We start from the raw sequence: 19,616 nt of genomic DNA on the forward strand, positions 1-19,616 counted from the left end.
TGTGCTGGCTTTGCCAGAATCACCGGCCAGAATTTAATTAGAAATGAAAAGTTTATAGGGTCCTCTTTAATGCGATTAATGCACAGTTAACATTTATCACATACATATGCTGGAATCGCCTTTTTTAAGCAACCACCGGCCATGAAATGAATTTCTTTTCAACTTTTTTAGCGTGCGTGAGGAAGGCTGTCTCTGGTGAGGCGGTCCAGTGAGCACACTCCTGACAGCTTGGTAAACTGCAGCCCACAGAGGCTTAGTAGCCCCCATCCTCACTGAGGAAAGTTCAAGGTGGCTTAGAGGGAAGCATGGTCTAGTGGTTAAAGCCTGAGGTTGGGAGTCAGGGGATCTGGGTTGTATTCCCAACTCTGCCACATGCTCACTGCATGACTGACTTGCTCTCCGCGTCTGTTTCTCTGGGTGTTAAAAAATAAAAAAGAAATCAGGTGGAAGAAGATATCTCAGCCCCAGACCCCTCTGTGTCTCAGGTTCTCCAGAAACTTGCCCAGCCCTGTTGTATGGGATCTGGATTGGATCCTCCACCGTGCTGACCTCTCAGCTCCTCTCCCCATGCCCGAGCATCCCTATGCTGGCTGCAGGGACAGGGGAGCATCTGCAGCGCTCGCCTGTTGCGAAAGGCTGGGCCTCCTGGAGGGATGTCTTTGCACTGCCCCGGCTGCCTGCGCGCGCCAGGCAGCGCTGATCCCTGCACGTGGGTCCGTATGGATCTCATATCACTTGTGTGAGGTGCACACCTTCCTGCCAAGGAGCATGAGGCAGGAGCAGAAGAAACTCTGCCTGTGCAGCGTGGGAGCCCTGGCAGCCCTGCCATGAAGGGACCTGGATTCACTGCTGAGGCAGCTCCACGTTTCTCAAGGGGATGCTCTCATGCTGGTTTGGTCCAAAAACTGCTAAGAATGGCTTGTGAGATACTGGGGCTGTCAAGCCTGAACCTCAGATCCTAACATAAACCTAATCAGGAGCAGCTACCAGCCCTCCTTGTGGTAGGGGTAATTCTACTTCCCTCACCCTGAGGGGCCCTGAGAGGTCACCCCGTGAGTGCTTATAAAAAGCTTTGAGCTTGTCTGCTTGGGGACGCTAGGAAAAGCGAGTCTCAATCTAGACAAATTATCAATATCCTTCCCTTGCAGAGCCCAACACCGAGATAAAAAGCCAAAGGTGAACACTTCCCCTGTGAGCTTGTGCCCCTGCCAGAGCCAGGAGGGCATCAGGCTTGTCACCTCCCCACCTCCTCCTGGCTCCCAGGGGGGACCTATCACCACCAGTGTTCCCACTGCCCCTTTCTTATGCCCCCTCCCCTGCTCTGGCTGTGTGATAGATGGGGGCTACAGCCCCCCCCTACTCCCATGCTTCCTTTCTGGGCTTGCAGACAAGCAGAGCAAATAAACCAGGCTCATGGACACAGAGTGTTAGCATGTTAGGGACACAGCAGGGGAAGAAGGAACATGAAACCTCTATTGATCCCTTGAGGAATGATGTCCCTTCCTTATCTTATCAGATTCTCTTCACTCTTCAATTATAGTCTGTTGAAATTGGCCTCTTAACCCAAACAAGATAACCTGGGTAATGAGGAGAAGAGTGAGAGGGGAGGGGAGAGGAGGAGAGGAGAGGAGAGGAGGGCAGAGTCCAGTGCATTAAACTATGGCTATCATTAGAAATACCTCCTTTAGTGTAACCCCCTCTGCCCCCACTATCCCCAGCTATCCCCTTCTTGCATCATCTATCAGATGAACTAGAACATGTCCACTCCCTGAGAAATACATCACACCATCTACACCCCTCATTCCCTCAGATGCACTAGGTACCCCCAACAGGTACGTGTCCCCACATTTGTACGTGGCACCTCTGTGTATACGTGCACTCGCCCTGCCATATGCCTTCTGTGTTCACACATCTCAGCAGATGCCACTCTGTTGTACACACTCTCACACATGTTTGTGTTACTGACGTTGCCCATCTCCCCAGCTGCATTCTCCCCAGCTCATTGTTGGTATGGCTGCCATAGCACCTTATCCCCAGGCCTACCCAAAAGAACTGCTGACAAAGATATGACCACTGCTAGGACCCCCTCATGCATCTGTTCACAGCCACAGTTCATCACTGCATTCACACAATTGCCTTGCCATCGGGAAGCAGTCACGCAGAATCTTGTGCAGAGCCCCACAAAACTAGACAGGCTTCCCAAGATGTGTATTGCCATGCCTTTGCTTGCCCCTATGACTCCCTGCATGCAACTGCAGAGTTACAGCATTGTTTCCATGGATAAGCCTATTCTTAGTTCTTACACAGACCAGTAATACCTACTTGCTATAAGTCAATACTCCCAGCTGGACATGTTGCCCTAGTGATATGACCACGCTCCTCCTCGTACACATGTCATGGGGTATAGGGCATGTCCCAAATATCCATTACAGAGAAGATTGTCTGGTAGAACAATAGAGACCCAGCAGTCTATCTGCACAAATGCACCCAGGTTTCCATGCTCAAATTACTTCACTGTGCACAGAATGATCCAGGAGCACTTTCAAAAGGTGCAGAAGGTGCTTTCATTTGGAAAGGTGGTGCTCTAAGCAGTACAAAGGCTTCGTTTACAGGGCTGGCACCCTCCTCTTACCCTCTTCTAAAGACTGTTCCCCAGGATCACTTTATCCCTTGCCTCTCACTGTGCCAGCAGCATTTCCTTGTGTACACATCCACCTGAAATGGGCCACACTCCCTTCCATTTCATGTCTCCCTGTGCCACCAGCTCTGGCAGTTTTGCCAGCTGGGCACCAAGACCCACAGGGTGGTCACCTACAGGCATGCATTTTTCCTTCAATATTTGCAGGTCACAAAAAATCACATAATCCACAAAAGCGGGTTAGAATCATGGCGGTCATCTTTTTACAAATTTACACATGCTCTCTCATGTGCAAGCATACAAACTCACCCATGCAGTTCCTCCCTGCTCTCCAGCTTGTGCACCTCACAAGAATACACACACAATCAGACAGACTTACTCTGTCTCCATCCTGGCTGCCTCCATATGCACAGACCCCTGACACAGGCATACATGTAGCCTGAAATTGTTAAAGCCATGTAAGGGAGTTGGATGTCAATACTGGATGACTCTGCATCCTGTTTGGCACAGTGGCCAAGACTGCCTTCTGTAAAACCACAGCTGGTCTCATTTTGACACTATCCAAGTCAAATCCGCCTTAGCCTTTCACTCCACTCTCATCTCTTGCCCTTTCCTCCCCCAACTCCCCCCAGCTGTGCTCTCCACCCGCTCTGGAAGCTTCATGTTGTGGCTGGCCAGCTGGCTGCCAGAGACAGTACCACAAACATGATCTCTTTAAATTTGCTGTTTGCTCTGTAGGGAGAGGGAGTTTGTGACACCGCACATTTTCCACTCTGTCCCTGCTTACACAGCCTTGGCCCATTTGTATGTAGCACATCCCAGAAATACACTTCCCCTATGCACTCAGTATGCAAACACAATCTCCTTTTCTTCAGAAGTATTATTCCTTCCTTTCCTCTTCTCTTCTACATCTCCTCCCTTCCATATTGATTTTTTAAATAAGCGTGTATGTATTTTTTGTGTATGTATAATTTATGTATAAATGTATACTTTTTCAAGCTTGAAAGTCTAAATTTAAACAACCAAGAAAGGCCCTAATTTTGGCAAATTCTAACAGCAGGCACTGTTACATAGCTATGTTGTGCTGCGATCTTTCTTTTTAAAGGCAGATGAGCAAAAATTGTTATTAAAGGAATTTTTAGAGAAACATGAGTATGTTGAAAGGCAATGGTCCCTTTAAGAAGTGCCCAAATGTTAGTGCCCAAAAACTCTATCACAATTTTAAAGTGAGAGCTTGAAAATGGGCAGTGGTGTAATGAGATTGCCCTCATATTTCAGCCCTCCTTAAAGAAATGAGAAGTAGTTCCAGGAATCAAAGGGCTGGGATATTAACCCTCCCTGACCAAAGAAATGGGTACTGTTACTGTTGCCGCAACCATCCAAACTCCCCTGAAACTAAAAGTGGTGCAGGACATCCTGTCTGACAGATATCGGAGGGTTTCTTTTTTGACTTTGTTGTCCGGTCGCAGTCTCTGCTTCTCCTTTTATGAATCAATGAACACACATCAATCTGCCTTGCAAAACATGGATACCACCCCTCTCAACTGAAATACAGTGATGGGCATTTTGAGCAGAGCTGACTGCTGTTCTTGATCCAATTTGGCTCCCAACCAGAGATGGACGTTTAACCCTGTGCCTTGGACCCTGCAGAGATGGGAGGGTGCTTATCTTAGAAGGAGGAACTGTTCAAAATGGAGCCAAAGGAATAAACACTAAATTGGCCCTCAGGAGAGAATAATTAATAGAGGCAAACTCCAGCATATCTCTGTGCGTGTGTGTGTGTGCGTGTGTTGGGGGAGTTCCTAGAAGCCCAGGGAACAATACTCTGTGCAGATTTTGGAAACACTACAGGAACTGCAGAGCTAGGGATGACAGCAGCAAGAAAAGTCCTATTTCTATTTTTCTTACAGGCGGAGACAAGCAACCAGAATCTCCCTTCCTGATTTAACAGGGAGGTTTGGGTAAATGTTTCATACATAGCATTTTCTGGGAAGTGTATTAGTTCAGGCTTTTGGCACATCACTCTTCCTCCTCTCTGTCAAAACTAGAACACACATAAATCCCAAGCCAGACAGAGGACAAAGGAATATCCTTCCCCAACCACATCAAACTCCCGCATATACTTCCTTTAGCCTACCAGCATTTTGTGTCACCATCTATGTGCCTGTCTAGAGATACATGTTCCCTGCCATATACTGATATACTCATATGTAGTGTCCAACCAGCAGGCGCATTTCCTCAGAGGTACCTATCTGCATTGCACTCACAGTCCCCGCATAAATGTCCTATAAAAAAACCCACAGTATAACTCTGCTTTTTCCTTCCCCATACCCACCTCTGAACACATCAACCTTTCAAATTTGCCTACTATATATATAAATGTACCCTCTACGCTCCTATCCCATCACTCCTCCTCAACATCTATATGGACAGACATATTCTGTCCATATGTCTCAAACACTTCATGCATACATCCTGTCATTCTTCACACACCAACCACAGCTATTCCCCTCCTGTGGCTCCAGGATTGAACTATTGTGTTGTCCATTTCCCAGCAACAAGGGGTCTAGTTACAGGGTTATTGATTGGTTTTCATGCAGACAGATGGATCTGCCTTTGGTCTCCCCACCAAAATCCACCTCTGTATGGGCTGATTGTCACTGTTCCAGGGATAGGATTTCACCAGGAGACCACCCTCCATGCAAACATCCTTCACCCAGGCCACGGATGGTAATAAATGGAGTCAGGCTGAGCCATAATAAAAGCAATTGAGTGGGTTACCTGTGCAGACATGAGATTTATACCTCCTCATATTTGATGTGATTGTTTTATTGAGTTCTCAGTGCAGTTAGGATGCCATTTATTTATTTATTTATATGCCTACTTATCGGGGAAGAGGGGGGAGGCTGTCGCAGTCTAGCTAGTGTTCAGCTTCCGTCTTGTCAGATATGAGCCTGAAGAAGAGGGCTCTCCACTTTTGCTCTGCCTTTTACCTAGGCTTGGGCTTGGTGGGTGAGCCCTGGCCAGGTACCTCATTTCCTGTAACAAAGATGTTTGTTTCAGGGTCCCTGAAACCTTGAGGACTGTCTGAATTATGAGCCTAGTAGAAGCTAAGGGGATGGTGTAAAGAAAGATGTGTGTATATACTGATTTTCTAAAAGAACCTCTCAAAAGAAATTCCTATTTACGCTGTGCCTGTTTTGGACAATGGGCTGTGATCTATGCACAGAGCCTCTTTATGCTATTGCAACAGAAATAGTAAGCACCGGCATTGCTTCTGACTCTGTCATCACATGTGAGCATTGAGAAATATTAGCAGGTGCAAATTGATTGGAAATGAATATTTGTAAGTGCACTCTGAGGAGTTTGGAAACCAAGTGATTAGATTTGTGATTTTCAGCTGGGTAGATAGCCATATAAGTGCTACAAAATCAGCTCTCAGTTACTGGCACTAGAGAAAATTGGAGGCTAGCACTGAATATCATACTGTCTAGTATTTCATCACAAGCCTAACAGTGTTTGTTGTGGGTTTTCCAGCTCCTCTAGTCAAGTGATAGCATAAGAATTTCAGTTCTCATTTAATAAAGTCTGTTTCCAGTGCTTGGGGGGGCTTGAAAAGGGGCCTGTCAGCTCTCTGAAGACTCAAAGGACTGCATTGTTAAGGTGTTTTTAAAGTTGTTTAATGGGAGTCAGATATCCAAATCCCTTTAAAAATTTAGGGTAGAGAAGAGAAAACAAGTAAAAACAAACCCATGTTGTATTACAAGTACTCATTATTTTTATGCCAATTGCATGATTTAGGCTCTGCCTTGGCATTTTTAAACAGTTGGGACTGGTAAATATGGCTGTGCATGTATAGGCTCCAGTAGATTAACTGGGATTACAGTGGAAAAATCCTCATTTCTGTTAGCTCTCAGTTTAAAAAACGATTGGGAGAAAAACTCAAACCTTTCTGAAGCTTTCATGAGTACTAATCATCATCAGAGCCATCTACACACATATGGGATTTCCTATAGCTGCATGGATGTCAGGCCAATGACAAATGCTTTTGGAAGTCTCTACCTTTCCATTTATAGACACCCTCCCGAAAAGTGGGATCCCTGAATGTTTTGCTGATTGTAAGAAGAAAGCCTAAACTCCATTTGAATTTCAACATGCCTTAAAGACCATGGAATCTAAGTGAAGCTCAGCCTTGTTCAACAGTTTTGAAGTCGTATCTTTTTATTCAAGTAATACAGAAATCTTTTGTTTGAATGGGCTTTAGGATCAGAGACGGGTTTTGGGGGATATTTGATATACAGCTGAAAACACAACTTTGTTTTGTATGCATCATGTCATCATATCATAAAGGGTCCAGCTGGCCTGCTAAAGCATTATCTATCTCTTTAGACAACACAAGATTATTTCTTATTGTACGTTTGCTTTTTATTAATGCCATCTAGTTATATATATAGTCCAAGAAATCAGGAACTCCTATGGGATGCAATTCCACAACTTAATGGACCTTCCTATGAGGGGATACCTTCTGCTACCATTTAAATGTTTTCTTTCTTATTTCCCTCTCTTCATTCCTGGCTATACTACTTTGTTTAAACGTGAATAATTCCTTTCCTGTTGGAGGGACTGTGCCCTTCAGATCACTATATTGTTCTCACCACTTTGTCATTGCTTGGCCAAGCCACTTACATTTTCTCCTCTTTTCTCCCAAAGTCAAATGAGTTTTTTCACATAATAGTGATTCTGGTAAATGAGGTTTAGCTCCATAAGACTCACTCACCCAGCACTGAAATGCAGCTACCTCTATGGCAGAATGCAGCAATCATTCACCAGATGCAAAAGCTTGAAAATGTTTAACTTCCAACAAAAATCAAGCTTTCTGTACATCTATACAAAAAGGAAGGGCTGGTATTTTTAGGTGATAAAGAGACCGATGTGGTTCTGAACTTCGAGGTTCACAGAACAGGGAGCTCAAAACTTCCCAGGCACAACCAATTTTACTTGCTAACCGCCTCTGTTGAGCTAATATCTCTGCAATATGAAAATTAGAAAAAATGCAGCTAGCTTATTGTAGTTCCCACCATACAACCTTCCAGTGGCCAGATATGATGAATAAGACAAAGAGAAATGCTGTGAGCATTCATTTACTCTTTCAGCTGCAGTAACATTGTCTGTAACCTCTGCTTTATGAGCCTGTCCTTTATTTGCAATGATAAAAAGAAGATAATACCAGGTTTGTGTCTGATGGAAAAGAATCTGAATTTAAAGGAGTATATTCCCTGTAATGAAGCCCTGTGTGACCCAATCACTTTCTTTGCACAGCTGAAAACAACTGGCAGTAGAAGTCTTCTACCTTGAGAGCATGCCCTGATGCAGGAAATCACAGGGAAACCTTACACTCAGCATCAACTAAGGGAGAGGATCCCTGCTACGATCCCAAGTTTCTTCTGTGCGCCACAAGAAGTGCCGGGTTATGAGACCTGGTAAACTCTGTTGGGTACTGTCGGACAACTTTTCTTCACCCCTGCTTTGCACCAACACATTCGCAGTCAGAGGCTAATCCAGTCTACGTGGCCAGTCTAACCATTAGCCTCTCTACTGAGAAAACTGGCTTGTAGCTACTAAGTAGTGATGGTGGCGATAGGTTTGTGTGACACAAACACGTTTGCCAGTTAAAACAGTGCAATTCCCCCTGTGTTCACTGCAGGCCATGTAGCTGTCACTGCTTTTGGTCACTATGAACAAGCCACCATTAGATACTCTGTACTCTTCCAACTTCTCCCTAGACTCATTACCTGTCCTCCAAGAATTCCAGATTTGTTTGGTGGAAAAGACAAGCAGAGATTCACCAGTGGCTCTGACCAGGGTGTCCTTTGGGGAAATTCTCAAGCGAGGCTAGCAAGAGTGACCCAGAAAGCTCTGTTGCCATAACATTGATTTATTCCGCATATGACAGAGCCCCTGCCCTAATCAGCCCTGCCTTTTGCCAGACTCAATTGTTTGTCTTGAGACATTACATTTACCTCAATCGAGATTCTGTTCAATTCTATCTCCCTTGAGTGGACTACAGCCTCAGCTGATGTAAAACAAAATAGCTCCAGCGTTGAAGCTTTCCTCGTCACGTGTTGAACTCCATGGGCATTTTTAGTGAAAGGTCACACCGAGTTTTACAAAGGTAGCTAAATACTGTTATTTTCATTTTACAGATGGCAAAGCAACCTCATAAGAAGTCCGTGTGACCTGCCCAAGATCAACCAGAAAGTTAATGGCAGAACTGGTAAGAGAAATCTGATCTCCTAATATGCCATTCTTTGCTCTAAACTACAGGCCTGTCCACGGCCACAGAAATTGGCCATATGCTCAATAATATTTCAATGTACAAGTATATTTCACTGGTCATTATAACTTGAATCAATGTGTGTGTCTTTCTGTAAGTATTTTTAAAGAGTACATCATTACTGGAGACTTTAACTAGGAATCATTAGCCAATTGTTATATAATGAAACAGGAAACATCTCCCCAAACCAAGCACTTAGCACTGGAAATTAACTAGAAATTAACGTATACCCAATACCTAAGAGAAGATTGAAAAAAACATCTGTTGGCTTGACTGAGATAATATAGCCACTAAACTCTATTCCCTACAGTTGATATTAAGTTAGGTCTACTCTCAGGAACTGGGGGTCCGAAGTGTATCCAGAAGGCTGACTGAACTCCGTAATGCTTTGGCTTTGGCATTCCTTGGATAAGGACTAACTGGGAGTCCCTAGTACTGAACCCAGCCGCAGGAGAGCTAGGATAGAGGGACAAATTGTGGGGGCGTTGTTTTGCTTTGCCCTTCTAGGCCTGTAAGGAATTAATTAATTTAAGAGAAGCAGGAAGTAACGCTTAAACTACAATGCCCATTGCATCCCTTGTTGCATAACCGTGAACACGCGTCCATGATGTGCTCCGTCCTGTTCCTACTAAAGTACACTGTCTAATACAAAAGATTTTTCTGGGGTAATTATTATCTCATGAAACCTGTGTTCTTAGGCTAACTGTACATGCCACAAAGCAAAGGAAAAATTCTCATTAACATCTGCCTCTGAGTTCATACTTAGGAGACCGCCGCAAGGCTTACAGCAGTGCCTAAATCCAGTTGAAATATTCTAACCCGAAGTGACCAAAGATAACTCATTTATAGTTATATGATAGATGGAAAAGTTCGGGCTGGCAGGGTGCCCAAGAAGTAAGGTGCTCAAGTGATTTAAAGTAAGCACTAATTGCTAACCAAAGAATCAAGAGCTTCTGTCACTTGCCTGCTTCTCAATTACATGCACTGTGCGTATGTGTGTGTGTTTACATAGATGCGTGTGTGTATATATATACACGTATGTATATATGTGTGTGTGTGTATACCTACACATACACAATAGGTTTATACTGTATAGTACCTAATGTATGAAGCTCCCGGTGCAGAGATAACTGCTCTGTCCTGATCCTGTCAGTTCTGGTGCGCTTTGCTCATTAACTAGTATACTCTCTAGACTTTTTGGCCGTAATGAAAGGAAAACTACCGCATAGGAGAAGACTTTAATTTTTTTTCCTGAATCTTGACAGGGTAGTTAAGTCATGTTTTTCACCCGAGTTTGTATCTATCCTTTATCTGCATGAGTTTAGTAGGAAGAAGTTTCTGATAAATTGCAATACTGAATTACGTGTTGTCCCAAATGTGTCCCAATATTCTCAGTGCAATACTGACAGATCAGTACAATGCAGGCACATAGAATTCACGTATCACAAAAAATAATTAATGAAAAATAGATTTTTTAAATGTTGTAGGGAGACTTTAAAAATTGAATTGAAATGGCATTGTTTTCTAGTCTCTCACCCAAAAGTCTTTGTTAATGTTAGACTAATCCCCAGAAAGAAAGGAAATAAAAAGTAATTAATACATTTTCAGAAAATCTTATAAAAACCAAAAGTAATTTTTTCCCATGTACAAGGAGATCTCCATTTTGAAGTGCAGTATTCCCAGTCTATCTAGGGACACAGGCGACTTCTACTTCTGTAAATACCTCGCTTATAGTCTCAAGATGTTAAACCGCTCATGGATGTAGCTCTAACAATTCTGGACACAGGGCCAATGCAGATTTTGCTTTGGAAACTCCACATTTTGTGAAAATAAGAAGACAGATACTTCTACAAGGTTGGGTTTTAAAACTGTCATCTATCTGAAGCTGCTCAGAGACTGCTGCTCAGAGTGTTAGATTAACTTCAATTTGTGATCGTACCGCAGGCAAGAGATGTGCTGTTACAAAGAATTGACCCAATTCCATATGTGTGTTTTGACAATGCAAGAAAGAAAAATGTATATTTAAATTGTGAACTTAGTCCCCTCTTTGTGTTTTGTGAGTTTTGTGAGCTGGAGTCACAAAAGTCATTGGAGTGGAGGAAGTTCACGCTACTCTCCACAGCACTGGGATCGGGCCCTTATATACTTGCTGTTTCCTATTCCGCTGCAATTTTTTCCCAGTTCACGGTCCTGTTCTTGCCTAGCACAGACTTGCAAATTTTATTACCTGTGATATAACGGGCTCACTTCCTCACAGATGTGAGGTTTGGGGAGCCTTATACAAAGGTGAATAGTGGGAAGTTGGGCCTTAATTTTTAAAAGGAATGGGGAAAGACTTAATCACATGAAGCCAAAATTTTCTTGTGCTTTGGTAACTACACACTCAAATGCCATCGCAGTATGAATCAAACATGGTGGGTCACAGCTGAGCCTCTTTAATATAATAACACTTGGCATCTACAAAGCACTTGTCCTTCTCAAAGCATTTTATAAGCACAATCTAACTGACATCTGTTCCCACCTCCTTCTGAAAAGGATTAGTTTTCATTTCCAGGGTGGCGAAACTGAGGAGCAAAACCCCCAAAGCCCTGCCACAAACTGGTAGCAAAGGTGGGAGCAAAACCTGGCGCTCAGCCTTCTGCCCAGGACATTGCAACCCAGACACAAGGCATTGGGTCCAGCAGGCAGGAGGCTGAGAGTTCAGTGACATTTGGATGCTAAGACCCCTTGAGCTAGCTGAAGTATACATGTGTGTCGGGTCCATATATGCTATTCCTCCAAAAAGCCCACAGCTGTTCCTCTGGACTTCTGTACCACCAGCTTAATTCCTCCCAGGGATAGCTGGCTGTCCTTCCGCAGCTGCCTTTGTAAGGTGTCTGAATGTCAAACTGTTATTATTTCAATACCTGACTGAGAGAGTAACAGAGACCTGGAGGTTTTTTAGGAGGGTGTATAATTAGCCGATCAGTATTATGTTACCCTGTTCATAACTTAATAACCATTTTAATACAGATGGCACACACAGGGATAATTTCCTAGGGTAGCCTAGCAGTATATTACAGAGACAGTGTGTCTGAGGGAATCTTTCTTAGCCAAGGTACATTCCAGTAGCTAATTCTACCTGCTGTTTTCAAGATGATTTGGGATAATTCCATATCATTTGCAAAATATTAAAACCCATTTATATAGGATGCCAGATTTAGAAATACACAGTCTGAGTTATTAGACATATTTTGATAAATCTGCCGTGAAAAGCGCAAGACAAAAAATACCACTGTGTCTTCCCTGCTATTTATTTTTTGCTTCCCTTGCTATAAATACAGCAGGTTTTTCAAAAAAAAAAAAAAGCTGGCTAAACTTGTTATGTATCAAAAGGGCCAATATACCAACTTGTGCGTTTTTATCTATGTGGACGCTACAAAAGCCTGCATGCATATTTACATATACCCTACACACATTTATTTGAGTGGAAAGTGCTGTATATTTGGGATTGCGTGCAAAATTTCATGTATTCTTACTCTGTTGGTGAGGTTATTTTGTGCCTATGTATGCACCCCTTGCAGATATCCCTGTGTTACTCTGTTTCTCAAGGTTGTACTTCTGTGGGCATAGTCAAGGTATCTGTACATACGTTACGCTAAAACAGCATAACTACTTTTACTGTGCAAGGGTGTTGTGTGTTGCCAAAGTGTAAGGACCTGATGGACGCTGCGTTGAATGTGCGGGCACACGAACAGTCTGAGCCCTTTGCCGTGCGTTAGTACTTGATTACATCTATCACCGGCCTCTTTCTCCTGCATCGATCCTTTCTTTTTGCCTGTCATATGGTTATTTTTGTCACCTCAAACCTGAGACCAAATCTGAGTCCCTCCACCAACAAAAGTCGCACCCTAGCAGCTGGGGGAGGAGACGGGGGGAAATTGTTCTCTAGTGCTGAATCGATCCGGCTGCTCCCCAGCCTCCTGCGAGGGCAGGGATCAGCCCGAGCCGGGAGCCGCAGGGGACCGCAGGAAGCGGCGCTCCCCAGCCGGGGAAAGGGACCGCCTCGCAAGTTTAGCCGTTCCCTCCGGCTAGCGATGAGGAGTGAACCGGGGGGAGCGGGTGCAAGGGAAGCCTTCCTCCAGCACTCGGCGGCTGGGGGCTCTCAGCCCGGCTCAGCAGCGGATAACGGCAGCTTTTCGGCTCACAGCCCTAATACCCCGACAAGGCTGGCGGTCGTTCACACCCCGGGAGGGGCGTTGGAGGGCCAGGGGAAAGCCCGGCTCCGCCGCCCGTGCCCCCGCCAGCCCGAACGGCCCCCAAACCTTGCGGCACCGCCGGGCTGCTCGGCGTGGGGGGGGAAGCTCAGGGGCTCTCGCGGCAGCGCTGCCCGCCCCGGGCCAGGCGGCAGTAGCAAGCCGCAGCCCTGCGGCGTGCAGCGGCCAGCCCCGGGGGCAGACCCGCTGCTCCCCCCCCGCTGCCCGGGCCTGGAGCGGGGGGCAGCCGGCTCCGGCCCCGCTGCCCGGGACCGGGCTCGGGGGTCACGGCGGGGCCGGGAGGGCTGGCGGGCCATGCCCGGGGGGCCCGCTGCGGGCGCGGGGCTGGCGCGGGGCGGATCTAACCTGACCGAGGAAGGATTGGGCCGTCCGCGCTGTTGAGAGGGCTTTTATGGGGCCGTAAAGAGGCGATCGGGCCGCGAGCAGGGCTGCGGGGTTGCTCTTACCTGTTTATGGAGGAGACGCTGGGGACCGTGTCGTTGTCGCAGATGCCCTCGGCTAGTAGCCTGTCCCGGATCTCCCAGGCGAACATTGTCGGGTTTTGTCTCTTGTACTCGGCGATTTTATCCACTACTTTGGGGGTCGCCACTTTGGGTTTGGAGCCGCCGATCACGCCGGGCTTGATGCTCCCCGTCTCGTAATACCTGCACAAAGGATGGTCAGTGACCTAACGTGCCCAGAACAGACCCGCCGTCCCCGAGCACCCGGTGCTCGCCTGCCCCTCGGAGCGCCCCGCGGCCCCCGGCTCCGCGCCCCACCTCGGCTTCGGCCCACCGGTGCGCGGCGTCGGGCCGCGGCGGCTGGGGTGCCGCATGGCGCCGGGCCGCCTGGGGCTGGGGGGGGCCCTTCTCCTTTCCAGGGCTCGCTCCCGCTCTTTTTTTTTGTTGCCTCCTCCCCCCCCCCCCCCCCCCCTTTTTTTTTGTGTGTGTGTGTCAGAAGCGAGAGGCGCTGGGCTGTTCGCTGCCTCCCCCTTCCCCCGCCTTACAGGCACCCACTCGTTTCAGGCCCGGGGATCGAGAAACAAAACGAAAACCCTCGCCCCGGTGCGGCCGGCCGGAGGCGAAGCCCGCCGACCGCGGGGCCGGGCCGGGCCGGGCCGGGCGGCCGGGGAGGGGGCGCGTGGAGCGAGCAGCGCCGCGCCCCCACCCCCCGGCTCTCCCGACCGGCTGCTCCCGGCTCCGGCCGCTGGCGGGGCTGTGTGTGCGGGAGCGCGGTTTATTACCTCCCCCGCCCCGGTCCCTGGGAAGCGGGTGCTCGTACGGGGCAGCTCCAGCCCATCTCCCCGCTGGCCATTAGCTCTGTTGGCGGCAGCGGCTCTGACCCGTCCTTTGCGGAGGGCACGGCAGCGCACACACACGACACGCACAGGCGTCTGGGGCTCTGCCGCCTGCTGACACCGCTCCGCGTCCGAGCGGCCGGGCCCGGGGGCGCCGGGTTCCCCCCCCACACACACACCGCCCCGGCTTGCCCCTGGGGATATTTCACACCACATTTGGCGGCGATCGGTTACCGCGGGTATTTATTTATTTATTTGCCCGTTGTTTATTTACCCGTGTATTTGCTAAGGCCGCTCACGGATTGCTGCGAGTTGGGGGATTTGTTGTTGTTGTTGTCGGAGGGGGTTTTTTGTCGTTCTTTCGGTTTTTTCTCCCCCCGTCCGTTCTCTTTCCCGCCCTCCCGCCCACCCCTCGTAAATTGTTTGTCTTCCCAGGAGTTTCCAAACACCGCCGGGGCGGGGGAGCGTGTCCTTGCCGGCTGGAGGAGGGGGCTCCGCTCAGCCGCGGGCTCCCACGGCGCGGAGGTGCCGGGGCCGCTCGGGGAGGTGGCGTAGAGAGCCCGGTGCCGGGGGAAGAAGGGCGGGAGGTCACACCGGAGCGGGGAAGGGATGCACCGTTGCCGTCCCAGGGGAGGGGAAGGAGCTGCCTCTTTCCTTACCTGCCCAGGATCTTGCTGACACAACCGTGGCTGACCCGCAGCTGCCTGGAAATGTCACAGGGTCGCACCCCCTGGTGAGCCAGCTCCACTATCCTTTGTCTCACCACGTCAGGTAGGGGCCTGCCGTTCACAAACACCCCCCCGAGCTGGTTCACACCCCCGTGCCCTGCTGGGGAAAGAGAAATAAAAAAAAACACAACAACCCACGCACACCAGAAACACACCGTTAGTCGTGGATTCTTCGCCACTCGTACTGCAAAATCTCCAGTCACTACAGATGGATGGAGGTGATGGCGGGGGGTCTAAAGGGGGGAACAAGACGTGGGAGAGAGACAGAAGAAGAGAAAAAGGGTCAAAGAGAGACAGAAAGAGGAAGAACGAGGGAGAATAAGAGAAAGATAACGAGAGAAAGAAAGATAAAGAAAATTAAAGATAAAGAGAGAAAGAGAAGAAAAAGGAAGAAAGAGGGGAAAGAGCGAGAGCAAAAGAAAGAAAAGAGACAGGAAGAAAGAAAGAGAAAGAAGGAGAGATGGGAAGGAAAGAGAAGGCAGAGTGAATTTTCCCGAGCCGGAGGCTAGCCGGGAACTGTCCACCCCGTACGCCGTCTCCCCTTCCCTGGGCCAGAGAGCACCTCTCCCTCCCGCGGCCCCCCCCGCCCCGGGACGCCGGAGCGGCGGCTACCCGGGGCCATTGTGGTGGGGCGAGGACGGAGGTAGTGCCCGCGCCGGCTCCTCTCCCAAGAGTTGGGGAGGGATGCGCTCCCGAACTCCGGAGCTCAGCTGCTGAGCGGCTTCGGGCGGACCCTGCCGCAGTCCCCCTTCTCTCTACTCTTTGGCTTTTCCTCTCGCCTTTCATTTTCTTTCCGCGATTTTCTATCACATTGTCAATTACAGTTACTCGCGAACCCCGCCCTCCCTCACCCCGCGGCATGTCCCCCATACAACGCGTCCTCTCCCGTTATTTTCGGATGCGAGTTGAAGGGATTCAGAGAGAACAAGACAAAGGCAAAGAAATGTAGGGAGAGAGAAAGAAAATATTTTGTGTCCCGCGGCCGGTGTTCGTTTACAGACAGACCCTCTCTCTCTTCAGCTTTCGATCTTTAAAGGAAAAATCCTCCAGTAAAAAAAAAAAAAAAAAAAAAAAAATCTAACAGACTCGCACGGTTCCGTCTTTCCTCCCCCGACCCCCAATCTAATTCAGAGACAATTTAAAATGCTCCGTTTTCCTCTGTTCCCCCCTCTCCAGGAAAAAAACTGCGGTCTCTCAGATAGGACTGCTAGGATCGCTGTTTTCCGATCTGTCCTTCTCCATTTCGAGAAATAACTTGGGGAAAAAATAAGTATGCACCTGCTAAGCGTGGGCTGGAGGAACGGGATGACAGGAATAAAGGGAAATATCTCCTTTTGGGACTCAGCAAGACAGGCGGTTGTGAACCGCTTGCACTTGGGGTGGTCTGCCTTAGAGACCGGAGCAGGTCGCCTTTACCCGGGCGTGTGGGGAGATGCACACTCGCAGGCGGTGCAGCTTCGCTGGCGCTGCTACCTGGGTGTCTCTATCTCCGCAAAACCCAGCTGATATAGCTGTGGAGTGCACTCTGTATTAAAGCTTTCCTTTCACACAACCCTAACCTTCTGTATCTTCCTCGCCAAGAGATCTTAGTTCGTTTTGCAGTTTGCTGAAAAATGATCTGTTTGTATTTTCGCTGAGGTTTTTTTCTCCCCTGCTTCTGACACTGACTTATTGGCTCTGAACTTAGTGGAAACTCTCATTGCCCTGCGATCGATCCAAGTCCTTTCGCACAAATAGAGTTTTTTCCATCTCCCCCACCCCTTCAGTAACACCTCCACATATCCCCTCCCAGCCGCCTCGGCCAGGGCGCCGGCTGGCTTCCCCGTCCCTTCCCCGATGAGCCGGGGGTTATTTGTTGCATTCTTTTGTTAGTCTTTCTGAAAACATATTTAGGGGTTCAGAGGGCAGGGGGAATATTCATCTTCCTCCACTAAAACCCGCGGGTATATGTTGCTGTGTGTTTTCTTCATTTGTTCAGAACCCCTTTTGCACATGTTGCCTCTAAAGTTACGAGACAGCAATTTCTTAGGCAACTCCATGATAAATAATTCAAAGCACCTTTTATAACTCGCATTACAAAGTATTAAAAGGCAACAGATGCAAAAAAGATTAAAAATTAATAATTCAAATTATTGCAGCCCGGATATTTTTCACACGAGTTTGTTTTGCTCTGCCCCGTGGTTTTCTAAGGTTATTTCTATCAGAGCAGTAAGATATTTACGTGTATTTATCCGCGTATAAGTGCCGGCGTCTGTATATACACATACCCAGCCCATCGTACCGCTTTCGTACAGATCGTGTTTTGCTGTCTGTGTGCGTGTGTGTCAGGAGTCCGCGCCCGTATGTATTTTAATTGCTTACTAATATCTAGGGTCTGTAGCTCTAGAAATACACTTCAGGGAACAAATCGTACGTTGATTTTTTTTTTTTTTTTTAATCGGAAGCCAAAATTGTTTACGAATCTCACTGGAGTTTTTAAAAAATCAGCGACGGTGAAATGCCTCTTTCGGCTGCCTACATGTTCCGGATCGTACCGGAGGCAGAATTACTGCAATCGCGCCTGAAAGCAGGTCGCACTGCCTAAAACTAAAAATAACGCCTAATGCACGGACTATTTTCTGTTAAAGGTCTTCGAAAATTAAACCCTACATTTTTAAGCAATATATCCTGGAAATCATTAATTTGGAAAAAGGAAGACAGTTACCTACATCCACGTTTGGGGATCTGATCATGGGTTTGTATTTCTGCGCCTTCCTTCTCACGGCAAAATCTGGATTTTTTTAAACTTCAAGCATTTCCATTTTATATCTTTTCGGTTTGTTTTTATGCAGCGGGCAGGGCGTGTCCTCAAAAGTTTCGGTGTCAAAAGTTACAAATTGCTCTTAATTATTCATTTCCTAACTCAAGATGCTCTCAATCTCGGCTTTCTATTATTTGGTTGGGTTTTGGTTTTTGGGGGTTTTTTTCTCTCTAATTTAAATCTCGGAATTATTTTCCCTCCGTGCGGTGAAATTAAAGTCCCTGAAAATTCCTCGTTACACTAAGTTCCCCGTAAAGGGATCTTTTCTCTTTCCTTCGTCCCCCTCTTATAGAAAGGTTCTTTACAGTGAAAATATATCACGAATGCACTTTCCTCTGTGCCAGGAATGCATTTAAAATGCACACTGGCGACCTGGTAAATAAACCAGGAGGGACCGTGACTTCTTGTGAGCTTCCGAAGCTGCCAGGTCTCCCGGCCGTACAGTGTCCTATTTTTCCCGCAGTCGAACGTTTCACCAAACCAAACCAAACCGAAGCAAGGAACAGCCACCGACCAACCCGCCATTAATTTGAAACTGGCGTCTCCCCTCTCTGCCGCTGAAATCCGAAATCTAAGCAAACAGCATCAGATCGCGGGGTAAACTGCAGGTTTAGAGCCACGCGGGGTTGCGGGTAGCCCCGGCCCGGTCCGGCGGGGCAGGGGCAGGGGCAGGGACAGGGACAGGGACAGGGTCCGGCCCGGGGGGGGCTGACACCAGTCGGAATAAACTCGTGTTGTCCGAGGGGCGATGGGGGAAAGTGCCTTTGCGGAGGAGAGACCTGGTTCGGGGGGTGTTTTCTTTCGCACGCACACGGCACGCAGCCACCTGCCCCCCGGGCTGGGGGTCCTGGCCCCCGCCCCGCCGCCGGCCCGGAGCTCTGCTCCTCCCGGGCCCTGGGCTGCCCGGGACCCTCGCTCTGCGCCGGGGCCGGCGATGCCCGTCCTGCCTTCTGAACGCCCCTCTAAGCCCGGTTTTGGCCAGGAGAGGAGAGGCCGGCGGTGAAAGGATGGACCTGGAGGAGGATCAGGTGAGGAAGAATGGTCGGGGAAGGAGGAATGGAGGGATGAGAAAGGGGGAGAGCAGCGGAAGGAGCCGGGCTCCAGTACTCACGGTGCATTGCTGAGAAGGGGTCTGCCTTGCAGTGCATATCCATGGGGAGGCAAAGGAAGGGGAAGAAATCGGCTGAAGCCGCCGTGTCGCCTCTAAAACTCAACTTCAAGACTTAGGGGAGAAAAAAAAAAAACAACCAAAAAAACAAACCAAACCAAAACCAAAATAACAAAAAAAAGGAAAAAAAACACACAAGGAGAGGAGAGGAGGGGAGCGGCGGGGCGCGCTGGCCCCCCTGCCCGGCGGAGCGGGGAGCGAAGTACTTTCCGGGGGGCGGGCGGGCTGCGCCGGCTCTGGGGGGCCGGAGCGGCGGGGCCGGCGGAGTCAGCAGAGTCCGTGGGAGCGAGGGGCTGGCGGCGCCGGGGGGCAGGTGGGTGTCATGGCTGGGAGGGCTCAGAGCATCCCCGGCGGCGGGGAGGGGGTGCCGGAGCAAGGTGCGGCCGGCGGCCAGGCGGCAGAAGGCGCGGGAGGAC

At 48.5% G+C, this 19,616-nt stretch overlaps 1 protein-coding gene across 2 annotated transcripts in view; it reads right to left on the reverse strand.

Moving 5' to 3' along the window:
• PAX2 (paired box 2) overlaps window positions 1-19,246 on the reverse strand; it is an 86,522-nt gene extending 67,276 nt beyond the window's left edge. Inside the window, exons 1-3 of one of the 2 annotated variants that reach the window (XM_049810983.1) lie at window positions 19,144-19,246; window positions 15,164-15,329; window positions 13,675-13,872 (exon numbers count right to left, since the gene is read on the reverse strand). In XM_049810983.1, the coding sequence (XP_049666940.1) occupies window positions 13,675-13,872; window positions 15,164-15,329; window positions 19,144-19,186 (407 nt within the window). In that variant the 5' untranslated portion in view covers window positions 19,187-19,246. Of the gene's footprint in view, window positions 1-13,674; window positions 13,873-15,163; window positions 15,330-15,387; window positions 15,485-19,143 lie in introns of those variants that run through there. The other variant, XM_049810982.1, reaches the window with a different exon arrangement.
• Between the last annotated feature and the right edge of the window lie 370 nt (window positions 19,247-19,616).

Source organism: Accipiter gentilis, chromosome 9, assembly GCF_929443795.1.
Source record: "Accipiter gentilis chromosome 9, bAccGen1.1, whole genome shotgun sequence".
Taxonomy (NCBI): Eukaryota; Metazoa; Chordata; class Aves; order Accipitriformes; family Accipitridae; genus Astur; species Astur gentilis.